Source organism: Trichophyton verrucosum, assembly GCF_000151505.1.
Source record: "Trichophyton verrucosum HKI 0517 chromosome Unknown contig00217_1.f1.exp, whole genome shotgun sequence".
In the NCBI taxonomy this organism is placed as follows: Eukaryota; Fungi; Ascomycota; class Eurotiomycetes; order Onygenales; family Arthrodermataceae; genus Trichophyton; species Trichophyton verrucosum.
This window is the reverse complement of record NW_003315508.1, coordinates 90,341-107,903: the sequence shown is the minus strand read 5'-3', so window position 1 is coordinate 107,903 and position 17,563 is coordinate 90,341. Positions and strand designations below refer to the sequence as shown.

General features: G+C 47.3%; 8 protein-coding genes across 8 annotated transcripts; 4 read left to right on the top strand and 4 right to left on the bottom strand.

Annotated features, from left to right (window-relative positions):
• Nucleotides 1-946: 946 nt before the first annotated feature.
• On the top strand, nucleotides 947-4,483 carry POL3 (Catalytic subunit of DNA polymerase delta; the record flags this gene model as incomplete). Its single annotated transcript, XM_003023332.1, has 4 exons — nucleotides 947-1,360; nucleotides 1,432-1,797; nucleotides 1,864-3,680; nucleotides 3,745-4,483. The coding sequence occupies 4 exons, from the start codon at nucleotides 947-949 to the stop codon at nucleotides 4,481-4,483; spliced, it is 3,336 nt and encodes a 1,111-aa protein (XP_003023378.1).
• A 433-nt stretch (nucleotides 4,484-4,916) lies between these two features.
• Nucleotides 4,917-6,687, bottom strand: TRV_02479 (uncharacterized protein; the record flags this gene model as incomplete). The annotated part of the gene is made up of 4 exons (XM_003023331.1): nucleotides 4,917-5,699; nucleotides 5,752-6,252; nucleotides 6,306-6,523; nucleotides 6,576-6,687. 4 exons carry the CDS (start codon nucleotides 6,685-6,687, stop codon nucleotides 4,917-4,919), a joined length of 1,614 nt encoding a protein of 537 aa, XP_003023377.1.
• A 1,576-nt stretch (nucleotides 6,688-8,263) lies between these two features.
• Nucleotides 8,264-9,385, top strand: TRV_02478 (uncharacterized protein; the record flags this gene model as incomplete). The annotated part of the gene is made up of 1 exon (XM_003023330.1): nucleotides 8,264-9,385. One exon carries the CDS (start codon nucleotides 8,264-8,266, stop codon nucleotides 9,383-9,385), a length of 1,122 nt encoding a protein of 373 aa, XP_003023376.1.
• A 115-nt stretch (nucleotides 9,386-9,500) lies between these two features.
• TRV_02477 (uncharacterized protein) lies at nucleotides 9,501-10,037 on the top strand (the record flags this gene model as incomplete). The annotated part of the gene is made up of 2 exons (XM_003023329.1): nucleotides 9,501-9,684; nucleotides 9,766-10,037. 2 exons carry the CDS (start codon nucleotides 9,501-9,503, stop codon nucleotides 10,035-10,037), a joined length of 456 nt encoding a protein of 151 aa, XP_003023375.1.
• Nucleotides 10,038-10,877: 840 nt separating this feature from the next.
• On the top strand, nucleotides 10,878-11,273 carry TRV_02476 (uncharacterized protein; the record flags this gene model as incomplete). Its single annotated transcript, XM_003023328.1, has 1 exon — nucleotides 10,878-11,273. One exon carries the CDS (start codon nucleotides 10,878-10,880, stop codon nucleotides 11,271-11,273), a length of 396 nt encoding a protein of 131 aa, XP_003023374.1.
• Nucleotides 11,274-12,654: 1,381 nt separating this feature from the next.
• TRV_02475 (uncharacterized protein) lies at nucleotides 12,655-13,281 on the bottom strand (the record flags this gene model as incomplete). Its single annotated transcript, XM_003023327.1, has 1 exon — nucleotides 12,655-13,281. One exon carries the CDS (start codon nucleotides 13,279-13,281, stop codon nucleotides 12,655-12,657), a length of 627 nt encoding a protein of 208 aa, XP_003023373.1.
• A 396-nt stretch (nucleotides 13,282-13,677) lies between these two features.
• On the bottom strand, nucleotides 13,678-15,125 carry TRV_02474 (C2H2 finger domain protein, putative; the record flags this gene model as incomplete). Its single annotated transcript, XM_003023326.1, has 3 exons — nucleotides 13,678-13,804; nucleotides 13,979-14,784; nucleotides 14,862-15,125. 3 exons carry the CDS (start codon nucleotides 15,123-15,125, stop codon nucleotides 13,678-13,680), a joined length of 1,197 nt encoding a protein of 398 aa, XP_003023372.1.
• A 561-nt stretch (nucleotides 15,126-15,686) lies between these two features.
• Nucleotides 15,687-16,225, bottom strand: TRV_02473 (uncharacterized protein; the record flags this gene model as incomplete). The annotated part of the gene is made up of 2 exons (XM_003023325.1): nucleotides 15,687-16,130; nucleotides 16,205-16,225. 2 exons carry the CDS (start codon nucleotides 16,223-16,225, stop codon nucleotides 15,687-15,689), a joined length of 465 nt encoding a protein of 154 aa, XP_003023371.1.
• Between the last annotated feature and the right edge of the window lie 1,338 nt (nucleotides 16,226-17,563).

Below are 17,563 nucleotides of genomic sequence, written 5' to 3'. Positions count from 1 at the left end.
ACCAAAAGCTGACTTGGGATAGATTCAATCATAATGGTAGTCTCCCGGTATTGAGTAGGCTGGCGCAGCTTATCGTGGAGTGTTCATACTTAATTATCAGCAGAATTGCATATCGATGAGTATGCGCTGGCCATGGCAATGCTGTCTCTTGTTTCGCCAAATGCGCCGTCGAGTTGTTGTCTGGTCTCAAAAGGCTTTCTGCTCTCCAGCTGTGGCAAGGACAAGCTTCGTACCCAAAATAGCCTGCTTAGTCAGAAAATTAAGGTAGCAGGATCAATATTTTTCCCCGTCAGACCCGACCGCCCGGGACAGGAGTAAAGTATATCCGAAAGCTTTCTCCAAATTATGACGTAAGCATAGGTAGCGCACGGGCTTCTCAAACAACTATACAGAGTAGATCCAATGCAAAGTTGCTAAAGCAAGTGTCGACTACGGAGTACTGTTCTATGATGCCGAGCATGCTGATTCAACCTCGATTATGTTGGGGATTGGAGTTAAGATATTCCTGGGCCGCTTTGTCTTTATAGATGACGTACTGTCGTGAAAATTATAACAATCCGTATCTCCTCTATTTACGGAGTGATTTTCACGAGTTATGTACTCAGTATTCTCCAAATGCAACATATTCAATCGCGAAATTGCTCCTCAAAGACAGCTTTTACCCGTTTGTGAGTCGCCTATTGGACGACGCGCAGCGAAAACGCGAAAACAATTTAGGTAGTTACGATTATGTAATAATAATGACAACTATAATTGGCCAGTGTCTTAACGGTCTTCCGTATTCAGCCTAGCGTCGAGCGCGCCTGCGATGCATCGTTCAATTTAATCGAAGCGCGCGTTTTGCAAAAGACAAAAAAGATGCAAACCTCTGGAGCGTGTCTTATTCCTGACAACTACCACAGTGTGAATCGGCTTATGTCCTTTGGAGATTAGGCAGATTGACACCATGGCTGAGTCTCTTCAACCTCAGAAAAGGATATTAGGCGATGCAAGCGTCAACCGTCGAAACGTCCAGGTCCAGTCTACTTCCCCTACTTCGGCGAAAAAGCGGAAGCTCGAGGCTGGTCAACCGCAAACTAATATCCGGGCGCCCTTGTTATCCTCGCAAAACGGATTGAAAAGCTCATTTGGCTCAGCGCAGCGATCTCAGCAGAAAAGTCAATTTGAGGATGTGTTGGAGAAGTTGACTCAGGATATTGGCGACCTCAAGGAAAACAATGCAGAGAAGGACCAGAAGTGGGAACGTCCATCACTAGATGGCTTTGATCCCTCCCGAGACAACCTATGTTTTCAGCAGATCGACGCTGAGGAAGGATACCTGGCTGGAGGGACAGCCGTGAAGTTGTTTGGAGTCACAGAGGTATGCTCTCGCATTATTTCCCCTCTATTATCTAGCTTCCTTCGCAAGTTCTAACCTCTTCTTCCTTTTAGAATGGTAACTCGGTACTCCTTCATGTCACGGGCTTTATGCATTATCTTTACATTGCGGCCCCGGTTGCCTTCACTCAAGCCGATTGCGTCCCGTTCAAAGCGTATCTTGAAAACCAACTATCCGTGACAGAGCCGGTTATACATTCGGTTCAAATGACTATGAGAGAGAATCTGTACGAGTTCCAAGGAAATCAGCAAAGCCCATACCTTAAAATTACCGTGACAAGCCCAAAGGCCATCAACACCGTTCGATCTACCATAATGAGCGGCGCGGCCAACTACAAAGGCATGTGGAAAGGGGTTGAAGGAGAAATTTTAACATTTGATAACATCCAATACCTTTTGCGATTTATGATCGATACCGGGGTGAGCTGGATCCTGAACCCTTGTTGTCTCCCCTAGTTATTCTAACTAATCATTGCTTCAATACAGATTTCTGGTATGTCATGGGTCGAGGTACCAGCAGCGAAATATGAGGTGCTACCACCTGGCCAATGCCAGTCAAACTGCCAAATCGAAGCGTCAGTACATTATCGTGATATGATTGCCCACCCTAATGATGGTGAGTGGGCAAAGATGGCACCTCTCCGTATCTTGTCTTTCGATATAGAATGTGCTGGCAGGAAGGGAATTTTTCCTGAACCGAATATCGACCCAGTCATCCAGATTGCCAACATAGTCACTCGATATGGAGAATCCAAGCCTTTTGTTCGGAACGTTTTTGTCATGGACACATGCAGCTCGATCGTGAATACACAAGTACTAGAGTTTGACAAGGAAGAAAATATGCTAATGGCATGGAGAGACTTTGTGGAGAAGGTTGATCCAGATGTTATCATTGGATATAACATTGCCAACTTTGATTTCCCGTACTTGCTAGACAGAGCAAGGTATCTGAATTGCCTAAAATTCCCGTACTGGTCACGATTGAAGGGGGTCCAATCTCATGCAACGAAAACATCATTTGCTAGCAAACAAATGGGTAAGAGGGACTCCAAAGCCACCAATACCAATGGAAGAATCCAGCTGGACTTGTTGCAGTTGGTTCAACGGGATCACCACTTGCGAAGCTATACCTTGAACTCCGTTTGCGCTGAATTCCTAGGAGAGCAAAAGGAAGATGTCCATCATACTATGATCACAGAACTTTACAACGGAACACCAGACTCTAGAAGACGTCTCGCTGTGTACTGCTTGAAGGATGCCTACCTGCCTCAGCGACTTATGGACAAGCTCATGTGCTTGGTCAATTACACTGAAATGGCAAGGGTTACTGGTGTTCCATTTAATTTCCTTCTTGCTAGAGGTCAACAGATCAAATTCATCTCCCAGCTTTTCCGGAAAGCTCTCGAGCAGAAACTTGTCATCCCAGACTTGAAGAACGACGATAATAGCAACCAGCAGTATGAGGGAGCAACGGTTATAGAACCTGTGAGAGATTATTACCCAGTTCCCATCGCCACCCTTGATTTCGCATCTCTATACCCTAGCATCATTCAGGCGCACAATCTATGCTACACCACACTTCTGAGTAAACGAACAGTCGAAAAGTTGGGACTGAAAAAGGGCGAAGATTACATCGTTACGCCGAATGATGACATGTTTTGCACCACCAAAGTTCGCAAGGGACTACTTTCACAGATTCTAGAGGAACTACTTACAGCGAGAAAACGGGCAAAGAGAGAATTAGCTGTCGAAAAAGACCCATTCAAGAAGGCCGTGCTCAATGGCCGACAGCTTGCCTTGAAAATCAGTGCCAACAGTGTGTATGGAATCACGGGAGCCACGAACGGAAAGTTACCGTGTCTTCCCATTGCTAGTAGTACCACCAGTTATGGCCGTCAGATGATTGAGAAAACAAAGGATGAGGTCGAGGCAAGATACACCATATCCAATGGCTACACGCATGATGCCAAAGTCATCTACGGAGACACCGATTCTGTCATGGTCAAATTCGGAACCACGGATCTCGCTGAAGCCATGAAACTTGGTGAAGAAGCTGCGGGGTTCGTATCGTCGAAGTTTATGAAGCCTATTAAACTGGAGTTTGAAAAGGTCTACTACCCGTATCTCCTTATCAACAAGAAGCGATATGCTGGTTTATACTGGACCAACCCCGTCAAGTATGACAAGATGGACACTAAGGGCATAGAAACTGTTCGGAGAGACAATTGTCTCCTGGTTCAAACTGTCATTGAAACCGTTTTGAACAAAATTCTTATCGACCGGAATGTCAGTGGAGCGGAAACGTAAGTATCTTTACCCTTTTCAACGAAACTCTTAATACATAATAAATGCTAATATTTCTTTTAGCTATGTTAAAAATATAATCTCAGACTTGCTTCAAAACAAAGTTGACATGTCAAAACTTGTTATAACAAAAGCCTTGACCAAGGAAGAATACACGGGTAAACAAGCCCATGTGGAGCTTGTTGAACGTATGAGAAAACGAGACGCGGGCTCTGCACCCACTCTTGGTGATCGTGTTGCCTACGTTATCGTTGGTGGCGCTACAGGAGCTAAAAATTATGAGAAATCAGAGGATCCGATATATGTCCTCGAGAATAACATCCCCATTGATACCCGATATTACCTAGAAAATCAACTTGCCAAACCCTTGACACGTATTTTCGAACCTATACTCGGCGAAAAGAAGGCTGCTCAACTGCTGAAGGGTGACCACACTCGCTCTATCACAGTGGCAGCACCGACTCTTGGAGGATTGATGAAGTTTGCTAAGAAGACCCAAACGTGTATGGGTTGCAAGAAACCGCTGGTCGGCAAGGAAGAGATGTCGGGTGCTGTATGTTCAAACTGTCGGCCCAGGCTGGGAGAATTATATACCCGAACGCTCAACAAAGTTTCAGAGCTTGAGGTAAGGTTTGGTCGTCTCTGGACACAATGTCAACGTTGTCAAGGTAGTTTGCACGGTGAAGTCATTTGCTCGAGTCGAGATTGCCCTATTTTCTACATGAGAATGAAGGCGAAAAAGGACGTTGAGGATTCTGAAAAAGAACTCGCTCGATTTGATAACGACCCTGGTGCGTGGTAGTGAACCAACCTCCTTGTGCTCCTTTCAAGCCTCGCACATACCAATACCCCTTGACCCCTTCTGGCACCGTTGTTTTACTGTTTACTTGTCATGATATTATGTTTTATTATTTTCAATGTTCGGTATAGATTCACTTGGAGTTTGCCGCATAGCTAGCTAAGCACATGCTGGAGTGGTTGGTTTTGTTTTCTGAAACATCCTAATGAAATCGAAATGAGAGATATTTCATCTATCCTACAGACGTAAATATAAAAGGTTCGTCATCCCTAACAAATTCGTTCGTCGGCCGCCAGTAGGCGTTTTAGAAGTTGAAGCTCCGCCAAAACTTAACTAACTAGTTAATTAGTTAACTAGTTAGTTGAGTTAGTGCCGAAACCCTTCTTTTTAATCACATCCATTGTCGTTTTTCGTTCCGTTCATCAGTATCAGGGAATTAGCCTGACAGCGAAAACATTTGGGACAGATGAGAGGCAGTGGACACCGATAACATCGACGCGATCCTCGGCTGCAAAGATACGATCCCTGCCGCGACAATGCTGGCACCTAACATGGCACCACTAGCAACAATAATGCCTAGTATCTTTCTCTGTCTCTGTTCTTTGGCCTTGACGACACTGAACCTCTCATGTTGAAATTGAATCCTTGCATATAACGTTGTCCAGCCTAAAGCCGGTAACCATCCACCGAGAAAACGGTCAATCATATTCATTATCCTTGTGATTCGAGACCTAACGCCGATCCGGAGCTCGTGGTAATGCTCACTCGCAAAATCCACCATAGTGTGAATATCAGGCAGCCTGAACTCTGTATAGGCTTGTACAGTGCCTGGAGCACAGAATGGCTTCTCCTTTGCAAAGCCATTGCTATCCATCTCCTCTGGCAAAGCAGATACCCCAGGGTCACGGAACTCTTCGAAGAATACACGCACATCTTCAAGGCCGGTGATCATACCCATTGCATGGAAAGGAGTCATTGTGTGGCAGCTATCGCCCAGGAGCACAGCATTGTCTTCATACCCAAGTTTCCCACATTTGATCGACTTTAACGGGATCTTTTGGTGTGCAAGGAATTGTCTTGTTACCTCCTCTGCCGAAAGAAGCTCTGGCACTATTCCAGCAAATTCTCTGACAAAAAATTCCGAAAATGCCTCCGGATGTGCTTCAAAGTATCGAAGCTTTTCTGTGTCACAAACCATTCCGGCCCTAAATGAACCGTCCTGTAACTTGTCAATGGTCATATCAATGGAAAATCTGATGGATAACACGTACAATATCGGTCTGAGCGATAACAATGCTCTGGTTAGATGGCCATATGTGAAGACACTTAGGGTCTATTCGATAGTGGCCGTTCTTATCCGGAGGGAAGATCAGATCACACCACATTGCATTGGCGTAAGTCTGCGAGAAGTCCATTTCAAGGCTTCGCATCATACTCTGCCGAACACTGGAATAGGTTCCATCCGCTCCAATCAAAAAATCAAAGTCCACGCGCTTGGTGCTTGATACATTTCCTAGCCCCAGAGATACATTTTCGCACCCTTTCCCAGTTCCGTTAGGTATAGGCGACACATGGCCTAGGACAGCATTTGCCAGCTCCTGTTCTGAGAAACGGGACTTCTCTCGCCAAGTCACCGTCTCAAAAGTTGCTGTTTTCCTTTCGAAGTCGCATGCTGATAGTTTCTGGTTGAAAAAGAGCTTTGCTGTAGGCTCTTTGAGAAGTGCCAGCATAACATGTCTGGTTATCTTCTCTCGTTGCAGAGTGTGAAGACACTATGTGTGCCAGTTACTAAGTTGCAAAGCAAATATATGTGCGTTCAACGTACCTGTCCCTGCGGCCCGTATGTCATTGGGATTTGCATGTGCTGCCCCTGACTTCCCCATGTATGAACCATTCGTTTATACACTGGCCTTGAATTGTCCAGGATATCTTCAAGCAGTCCTGGCACACCTGCGCTGGCGATGGCCCTGATACCGCGCTCTGAGAGGGCTAGTGGGATAACTGCAATATCCGGCCTAGCATTTGGGTCACCATAGTTTGGATCTAAGCAGCTGGTCAATTTGACGTTTCTAGTCCACAATTAGCCACAACCTACCATCCCTCAGCTCATACAACTCGACTTGATAACCTCTTCTAGCAGCATAAAGCGCAGATAACGCTCCAACAGGGCCCCCTCCAACGACAACCACTTTCTGTGAATGAAGCATTGTTTCAAGTACGATTGAGACAGATGGTTATGCGGAAAACAAACTTCAAATTGAACCTTTTTATATCCACTAGGATTACCCGACCATTTAAATACCCCTCTCTTCCAACATAGTGGACATGTGGGTTTAAATTGTTGATTGAGTGGCTTCCCTAGTCCCAAAAGCTGATCGTTCTGGGGGCTCCTTGCAGTTCAGCTCCATCGTGCGTCGCAATTTCTTATTGGAAGCAGTATGTCATCAGCCTCATAATCAATACCGAGTACGAACTGTACACGAATGGAATCATTCTGATGATATGGATGTGCTTACGCTTCAACAGCTGGGTCTCCTGTGAATCCCTCAAATGCTAGGCTATGCTAATTAGTGGTGGTCATCCAGAGTTAAAAAAGATTTTATGCTGGGCAATTTTTTCACTCGCTTATGGCTTTTTTTATTTGCAATCCATTAGATTCAATTTCTCGATGTGGGTTCGATTGAGAAATACAAACTGCCTTGGAATATCAAAATATCACACCCTGGAGAATAAATTCACATTTTAACCCCTAGTGGCTACGGGGTTTACCTTCTAACATCGACTAGTATGACAGAGCCCGCCATGCAAATACTCTATTAGGAAGGCTATAGAAGGATGTGAGTCTGGACTGTGAATATTGACAACTGATCCAACCAGAGTTATTCTTCTTAGACTATATTTGAGAGTTCACCTCATGTTTCGGGTTTATACGTCGTGTCACACTCTCGCAGCCTCCAAAATGCCTCATTAGTGCAACTATAGGAGACAGGGGGGTCAAGACACTTTCTAGCTGACCATTCATATTGAATTCAAGACCTTGATATATCGTAATTCCTTCGTATGCACTATCCTTTACTCGACAGTTTCATCAGAACAGGAAGTTTGGCTGTTTACCTCCTTTGATCCTTTCGTACTTGATGTCAGCCGCAGGCTCTGATCCCTCTCTCTCTGTGTGTGTTGTCTTAGACACTCGCGCTCTTCTCGTCCACCTCTTACGAACGAGCTTTTATAGCAGCCATTCCATTTTGTTTGGACAATATGATTAAGGATTCTTTCGGCTATAAAGGAGCCGAGTATTCTTGGAATTATATGCCATGTGAGCACAATGCTGCAAGGAGGATGTATATCCCCTGCTACCCCTTGTTAGTGAGGATTTATTTATAGATTGCTTACGTTGTTTAGTTAACTAGGTATAGGCTTTGGGGTGAACGTCTTTGCTTACGGGCGTTGCAACCCCGGATTTGCCACGACAGCCCATGACTCAATACTCTGTCTAATCGCACTCGCTTAACTGCATGCAAGTCTGGTTATTATGCAGGGAAAGGCCACAAGCACGCGGGGGGAACTCAGAGGCGGCTGATCAGGCTGAAAGTTGGATCTAACCGCTGCAGACTTGACTTTGTTGCTAGTAAGAGGATAATTTGACCCTCCTTGATCAACTAAGAACTCGATCCATGGGATAAATACATTGAGAACGTATGATTCGAGCACGAGTTACGGACTACTGTGTGAAATCTACAGTGATTCTCCTCGACCACACATAGAAGTATGGCGACCTCAAACATGGACCAGAGGCGAGATGAGCCAGGTTCCGCGCCGATTGAACTGTTTTCCATTCCCACCGGGCAACTTCCACCTGTGGGATCGGACACGGCCAAGCAAGACAGTTCTGAGGATGGCAAAGGGACGAAGGACGCCATTAGCTCGTCAAATGACTTGCACCCTGGAACCCCTCCCGCGTCAGCAGAGGATGGAGATATGCGGGCGCTCGAATCTCCCAAAATATCAAAGGTCAGAGGTGTAACAGTTATTATCACTTTGGCCGGCATAAGTTTCTTAAACACCATGGGATCTGGTATTCTCATTGCCGCGCTACCCCGGATAGCTAAGGATGTTGGTCTCTCTGAGAGCTTGATCCTCTGGCCAGCAGCAGTTTATGCCCTGGCTGCAGGTTGTCTGCTTCTGATATTTGGTGCCGTGGCCGATGTTATTGGGGCCAAGCTGATGTGGGTTGTTGGGAGCTACCTCTTCGTTATATTCTCACTTGCTATTGGATTTTCCCAGACGAGTATACAGATTATCCTATTTCGAACCTTCCAAGGTGCCGCAATATCCATGTGTCTACCTACCGCGGTGAGTCTCATTACCAATACGTTTGCTAAAGGCCCATGGCGCAATGTTGCCTTTGCTATGAACGGAATGGGACAGCCCCTTGGTTATGCTGCTGGGTTGGTGTTGGGGGGTATCTTCACAGATACTATCGGCTGGAGATGGGCGTATTACATGATGGGAATTATCAATTTCTGTCTCTCAACGGCCTCTATATGGTCCCTACCATCGGTTCACCAGCATTCTGATAAGCCGTGGAACCGCCGTCTTATGGAAGACATCGACTGGCTCGGGGCGATTATAATGAGCGCAGCACTGGGTCTATTGATGTATGTCCTAGCTATGACGACGTCCTCTTACAAGAGGGTAGGGAATGCTCAGAACATTGTCTTACTTGTGGTATCAATCCTTTTGCTTGCAACTTTCCCTTTTTGGATGAGGTTCCAAGTGAAAAGAGCGAGACCTGCACTTATTCCAAACAAGCTATGGAAAAATAGCGCTTTCTCTTCAATCTGCGCTTCAGTATTTTTCTGTTGGGCCTCCCTTAACGGGATTGAGTACTTTACAACCCTATAGTGAGTATGATTCTCACTCCTTTCAAAGTCAGAGTTTCTGATATGGCGAAAGTTTCCAGAAGGTAGAGGGCATAACTGCATTTCAGAGTTCCATCCGTTTCCTCGCGCATATAATAATGGGAACATGTGTCAATATTGCGACAGCATATCTCATTTCCAGAGTCAAGGTCCAGACCCTTGGTGTTGTTTCGGCTTTGGTAACCATGATTGCACCCATTCTCATGGCAACCATCAAAGTTGGAGAAAACTACTGGTTCTCTCCGTTTTGGGCGTTATTTCTATCACCTGTCAATCCCGATGGTAACATTCCCCTTTCCTTTATCATGTTTGCACTAGGCTGATGTGTGAAACATGTAGTACTTTTCACAGTATCTAATCTAGTCATCTCTGACGCATTTCCCCCGGATATACAGTCTTTGGCTGGAGGGGTATTTAACGAAGTTGCGCAGTTTGGAAACTCGGTTGGTCTTGCAGTTACAGCTTCTATAGCTGCATCAATATCAGACCATAAAACCATCCAGGATCATAAAGAGAGGCTTATGCTGGGCTATAGAGGCGCTTTTTGGACCATATTTTCGAGCTGTGCTCTTGTCGTGATCATTTCGTTCTTTGGTTTACGGAAGGGGGGAACCGTCGGGAAGAAAGAAGAATAAAGGCTGGTCCAAATCACGGCCAATAAGTTAAATATGGTATATATAACGGTACGGAGTGCATATATAAGGTCAATAATAATACAGGTGTAGAAGGATGGATGGTTTTATTTAAATTGGCCGTCAATAACACTTGGAAATTATAGTTTTTCCTCTTGGCGTTCTCCAACACCAAGCGAGGAGCCGCAATAGCCGCACCAATACGAAGTCTAGCGTTTACTAGCCGCCGGCTAACCGAAGCTTGATCAAACACCCGATTTTCAAGTTCTTCAAACCAGTACTGGACGGTTGGATATTCTGCGCTGAGAAGTTGTTTAGGTATCTGGACGATTCGCCGGTTATCAGATGGGCTTTCTTTCGTCTGAAATTGCAAGTGGGCGACCACAGACCCAATCTCAAATGCCACATGATTCCACCCCCCTATTAGAGGTAGGTCCAGCAGTGATCGCGTGGATTCCTATAAAACATATACCCGGACATGTCACCCAGTCACTTTACACTATGGAGCATTCTGACAATGAGCCGAATTGGTTAGCTCTTTTTGCAACATGAATCGAACATCAATAATCACCTTGAACTTTGCGCCAAAGTTCGTGGTCAGACACCGCAGTCGACGATTTCGTTCTTTGCCATATCATCTATGATAAATCAGAGCCAGCGATTCATGGAAGATATCAAGAAAATTAGGGAAGAATTTGTATTTAAACCTTCTCCGAGGAATTTATCTACGCTCACCAAGCCATACTAATTCAGCGACAGTTTCTCCACAATACGGCAAGACCAGTAACAAGGTCGAAGAGTTCGAGACAGCCCAGTGCCACAATAAATGGCACAGTGAATAGCATGAAAGCAAACACTTCATCTATGAATGGAGAAAAAACACAAAAATCAATACCCAATAGTGATGAATCCTCAACAAGACGCAGAAAACGTTCAAGACATTCGAGCGACTCTTTAGTCTCCGGCAGTAACACTGTTGAGGAAAGAACGGACTTCAAGAGGCCAAAGGGTTTGTTAGGCGGTCCTTCTGTACGGAAAGGTGCGCCTGAAGAACCAGAAGACGTACCTTCTATTGAGCTTGAAGATATATCCACTGAAGTCGAAGCGCGGCTAAAGCTCAGGGAGAAAACTCGGCGGAAGAAGCGAGAGAAAAATCGGAAGAGAAAGAGGGAGAGCATTGAATCGGCAGGTGGTGGAGCCAGAGCAAAGAAAGTGAAAAATAGCGGAGATACCCCCTAGACAACGCTATATCTGTGAAAAGATTATCGGTGAAGGCTCTAAGCCATGCCTCATGGAGACACTTCACAAAGTCTCTGGCTTCCTCAAGCAATATTATAGGTGAAGTATAAGCAACGACTTCCCTATCGCGGCTCCAATGAAATATCTTATTCTTCCGGGCTGGCATGTTACTTATAGTAGTTTTAGGGGTTTCATAGAGGATGCAAATGCCCAGGCAAATCAAGTCACTCTAATATCAACATGGAATAGGGTAGTGACATACTGACCTGCTCCGAAATTGCACGCAGGTATAATCACCAGTTTAACTCATGTCAATAAATCACTTTTACCTAGGATTTGTCCAGGATAAAATCTGCAACATTACTCCCCTTGCTTCCCTGGGGTTCCTACCATAGATTTCTGTCTGGTACTTCTCTATTTCTCTACAAAAAAAAAAGCCAATAACCCTCCGACAATATCGACTTTTAATAAAAAGGGGTCAAAAAGAACCACCGAGCAATACACGAAGAAATCAAATGGAGACAAAGATCCCTCTGGACTGCCCCATCCTTGTCCCCGAGTCAACATTCACCGGGGAGGAAACACCTAGACCCCATAATTTTGCCTATATGTGGTCCTGGGCCAAAATAATATGGGGTGATGATCTTATGATGGTTACAGAGGAAAAAGAAGAAAAAAGCCAGGCAAGTCTTCCGGTGTGGCGATCGTACTGAAAAGTAACCTAGCTAAGAAGTGTATAGCAAGAGGTTGACCCTGAAAGTCCTAAGGATCAGAATGAGACAGCGGAGAAGAGTTCGAAAGCCGAGCTGAAAACCACCTGAGGCTTTGTGTATGCTTATCAATCAATGCTGATTACATTCATGATACAGGAATTTTGAGATTCTATTGATAAGAATTCATATTTTGTACCACTTGGTTCCCATATGTCTCTATGACTTGCTGCTTGCGCAGGTAACTTTCTAGTAGTCTAGCTATTCTGCCGGTAGCTTCGTTGGAGCATAAAGATGGACTGGTGCATATTAAGGGAATGAATGAGTGGATTAGTTGAATTAACCTCTGTCAAAGAGGTTTAATTAGTCGTTACTGATGACAGCATCATTTTATTATACAAACTCATGGCTTTCTCACCAGCAAGAGAGCCACGGAATAGCTTGAAAGAGCTAGAACCGGTATGCCGTTAGAAGTCCTGTTTGCTGCCACCTGTTCCAGGTATTGGCAGCTGCCTGGTAGGGAGAATCCGGGTATGTAGGCCTAGTGTAGATCCACGACGCTGTTCTTGGTGACATCGGGCGTCTATGGAGTATCAGTCCAGCCACAGATAGCAATTCTGGCATCGCATAGGCACATTGGGAATGAAGGAGCAGTCGCCCACCAGCAGAAACTAGCTTGTTGAATCTTTCTCGTTCTGCTCGACCGGCTGCACCTCTTGCTGCTCGACCGGGTTCTTCTCTGTGTTGCCGCCTTGCTCGCGGCCCTCATCCAGCCTCCAGGCATCTCGAAAATAGTCCATCATTATCTCAGAATATGATTTCCCTTCCGCCAGGGCTTTTCTTTCTTCCTCCCGCCTCCTCTCTATCCATCCTTCAGTCTCCCTGCCCATCCAGAACTTTCTAATACTCTTTCTCAAGCTGGGTTTTTCTTCCTCCTCTTCTTCTTCACCAAGCATGCTACCTCGTAGCCTCTCTAATTCTTGCTCCTGAATTCTCGCAATCCGCATCCGTTCATTTAACTCTTCGGCTTTTTTCGTCGGAAGGTCATTGAGAAGGGTTGGCTTTGCTGGAACCAAGGTTGCCATCTGCGAGAGTATGCCTTTGCCCGTCCGTTCCGTCAGAAGGTAGTCTACTGAGGCGACGCATGCCGTTACTAGGGCAGCCGTGTACACGTCGAGCTTTCGAGGAGGCAGGGCAATGAGTATTGGAGCAGCAACGCCAATCCCAACGGCTGCATAGAGCTTGAATCTCTTGTAGTCTTCAGCTCGTTTCTTAGCGAGCTCCGAGGGTTGCGACATGTTTGGTTAAATGGCCAGCTGGATATCCGCAGGATCGATAGCAATGATGATATTTTTTCCTCGGTATATAAGTGTAAGAGGCCGGTAGTATCACAATTGAATGCGTGTATATATTCGTATATCGTCAAATGCGTTGTCTTGGTAAGTGAATGAAGGAGAGTTGGTTGTTCGACACCGAGAAAAAAAAAAAAAAAGAATTGGTTGATGCTTGGCTTGATTTCTCAGCTCCCGATTCTTCGTTCACCAAGCAATGAAAGAACTAACTAATAACTAGAATAATTATGATACCGCCTGCTCCTGATAGATTCGCTGGATGCAAGAACATAAAATCTCCCTTCAACTCCCTAGGATAACTAAGAATATCCCATGCGATTGTGCCACGGCGCATTAAACAAATTACCACTCGATCTCTTTAGCCCCTGGCGCAGCCTCAAAGCGGACCGTCCCATCGTCGTTACGACCAGCAGCCCCAATGATTCCTCCGGAAATCTCATCGATGACTTGACCGAAGTTCCTTGTCTGGCTGATCTTGCAGCGTTTGGTCGCAGACTCGCAATGCGCAACCAGTGCGGCGGAGGATTTGAACATGCGCAGGCACACCGGACAACTATACCAATGAACATTGAATAAAGTTAGGAGTGAATTGGACCAAAAAATAATTGAAATGCAAAGAAGGGATGGATACGGATGGACCTACCGGGCGACTCCTGCTGCATGGACGCCAGACGCAATGTGCTGCTCAAGGGCTTCCTTGGTCTTGAACGAAGTGTCGCAGGGGCAAATATAGGTGCCGTGAACATCGCTGAAGAACTTGCTGAGCTCAACCTCAGACAGAGCGATCTTTTTACTGGTCTCATGCTCGCTCAATGTGCGGGCTGGGATGACACGGGAGGTATCCCAGCCAGAGCCCGAGTCGGAGCCTGACACACTCAGAGGTTCTGGACGGGGGATGACTGTCTCGATAGAAGGTCTGTCCTGGTCTTTTCTGCTTCTAGCAACAGATGTCTCCGAGAAGGCCATGAGGTCGTCAGCCTTGAAGTTGGAGCGGGAAGAAGGCCCGCCGCGGTCGCTGCCTTCGTCCTCATCGCCTCCTTGACGCAGAGTTGGCCACTGCTTGATGCTGCGGACAGATTCTGGGGCGGCAACAGAACCACCAAACGGGCCTGCTCCAATGCCCATGGCACCCATCTTCTCAGTAATGGAGGCCTTCTTTGCTTCGATCTCGGCTGGCTTGTCGGCACTCTCTTCCAGCACGCTATCGATGGCTACTACGACGCCGCCGTCGACGCTGGAAGCAGCAGACGAGAGCAAGAAGGAGTGGTGCGTAGCTAGGTGTTCGTTCATCTTCTCCTTGACGGCCTTCTTCTCGACCCGTCTCATGCGGTACTTGTCGAGGCTGATCTTCTCGCAGCGGCCCTGCTCGACGTGCGCCATCAGGGGAGCAGCGCGCAGGAACTTGGTCTTGCATCCGATACACTCGATATTCTGCTCCTCGCGGTGGAACTATCAAGCAGTTAGTCTGAATGATTCTCTCTGTCTCACACTCTCTACTGTTTGCTGTAAAAAAAAAGAGTGTTTACCTGCTGGATATGCACGTCTCGGCCGCCTTCACTGCGGAAGTCGTCAAAGCAGATGGGACAGATGATGTGCCTAGAGCTCTTCATCTTATGGAGGAGCAGGTCCTCCTCGAACTTGAAGTCCTCGTTGCATCTCTCGCAGTATTCATGGTCAGGAGCGAACTTCTTGTGGTTGATGAGCTGTCCGGCCGTTGCAAACGCCTGGTGGCAGCCCTCGTAGGGGCAAGGGAAGGCTCTCGAGCTGCTGGAAGGCTTCTCGTTCTCCATCTTTGCCGTCTGGCAGCAGCAGGTACAGTGAGCAGTGAGTAGGGAGCAGGGAGCAGGCAGTTTGGATATTGAAGAAGCAGGTAAAGATAAAAGGTGAAGAGTGAGGAGTGGAAGTGAAAGATCTCAGTCCCCTTTTTTATATATCCTTAGCTCCGCGTAACAGAAGCCAGAAGATGGCAGCACTAAGCAGATGGACTCAAAGCAGGCTGACAGGCTGGTATCTACAAGGAGAGAAGTGCTGTCATGCTTATTTCTCTACATGTCCAGTGACAAAGGCAGTGAGGCAGCAGGAAGTGAATGAGCCTTGACTACTTTGTTGAAGCTGTAGATGCTAACTTGATATTCACATACATATGATATATATATCTATATATACCAAAAACAGATCTAACAGGCATATAAACACCACAGAGAGCAAAGAGACGTCTCAATCTCTGGCTTCACCAGCTTCAGAATCGAGTGTATGGCAGCCTGCAGGACCGTCAGCAATCCGTATAACAACGGCAGGACTTCCATCGAGAGAGAGCGAGAGAGAGAGAGAGAGAGACAGAGCTTCAGAACTCACCATTTGCCGTTCATCGTGAGCACCGCCCAGGCATTGCCCTGCTCGTCGACCTCCTTGTCCACCTTGGTCGAGAAGGCGATGGCGCTCATGATGCCGTCTCCGAACTTCTCGTTCATCACGGCCTTGTATGCCTGGCCGTAGTTCTGGAAGATCTCGTACAGGCGGTAGATGAGAGGGTCCCGGGGCGGCATCTCAACCCCCTTCCCACGGTCAGGAAACCCTCGCAGACGCATCTTCAGGTCGGCCGGCGGGATCCCAAGCAGCGTGCAGAGCTTGTCGATGTCCTCGGGAGACGCCCTGGCATGTCCGTAGAAGAGAGCAGCCACTGCTACCTCGCTGCGGCCGAGGTGGTTTGCGATCTGCTCGAAGGAGAGCTGCTTGCTGGCCTTGCCCTGGAAGAGCAGGGAGCAGTATTCCGGGTAGTTGGCATGCTCGCTCGCCTAGATGACTCTGGTTATTCTCGTGTCCAGTCATATATATATAGATATATTATACGGGCTGTAGGGATACGCACGTCGAGAGTTACGAGATCCATCTTGACTAGTTAGTTGGTTGGTTTGCTTTACTTCTGGAGTTATCTACCAAATATCGAGTATCGGATATCAAATATATCATGCATCACCGAGAAGAAACAGGATGAAGCTGCGGGGGAAGCAAGGTATGTAACCCTCTCTCTCTCTCTCTCCACATTATTAGTTAAGAGCCGCTGGAGCGAGGTACATAGTTACGTCTGACAAGAGCCTGAGAGTGACGGACGGCCATGTACATACGAGATGTATATACGGGGGGTAGCTGTATCACCAGCCGCGAATACGAGACAGCTCTACAAAGCTCTACAAGTATATAAGCGACCAGAACCGTCTCAAGCGTCTCGAGTTCAAGGAAACACTCTGTTTTCCATCGAGACACTAAGACACTCCTACTCCTCCTACTACAACTACAACTACTACTGCAGTATAGATGTCGACCGAGGCCAGGTATCCGCTGGAGGGAGGATGTGACTGCGAGGGAGTGCGGTACCAGGTGAAGACGGCTCCCCTGGTAGTCCACTGCTGCCACTGCACCTGTACGCACCCTAGATATCACCTCTCTTGCGTCCCTTATACCGGATAACCCCTTCTAACGGCTCGCAGGGTGCCAGCGTGAAACCGGTTCAGCATTCGCCATCAACGCCATGATCGAGTCCGACCGCCTCATCCTGCTCAAGGGAGAAACCGAGATCGAGATCGTCAGCACGCCGTCAGCGAGCGGGAAGGGCCAGGAGATCGTCCGTTGCAGCAGCTGTCGAGTCGCTCTCTGGAGTCACTATCCCAGCGCCGGCCGGCTGATCTCCTTCATTCGAGTCGGAACGCTGGACGAGCCAAGCTCGCTGCCGCCGGACATCCATATCTTCACCTCCACGAAGCTGAAATGGGTCGTCTTTCCGCCGGACGTCCCTGTGGTAGAGACCTACTATGAGCGGGAGGAGATCTGGCGCAAGGGGAGCCTGGTGAGGAGGGAGGCGCTGCAGCCGGCGGTCGAGCGGTACCAGGAGGGGCTTGCAAAGCGCGGTCTCTCGCAGTCGTAGACGTGTCCATAGACCCCCGTAGCTGTCTCGTCAATCCAGAAGCCTTCTTCAGCCGTGCTGTCCCGTTCGTTATCGTTTAAAATGTCGATGTTGCTGTCGATGTTGCTGTGAATCCCGCGGGTTGACGCTGCTAACTAGTTAAGTTAGGTAGTGGCGCCGTCCCCGCTGGAGGGAAAAGCTCAGCCACGATTCTCCCCCGCGAACGAGCATCACAAGCTGAGACTCGCTCGCGGGCTGAAGACAACGCAAGAAGCACATAAATACACCGGCCGGCCGCTTATTCCTTGCTGTCTCTCCCTCTGCTTG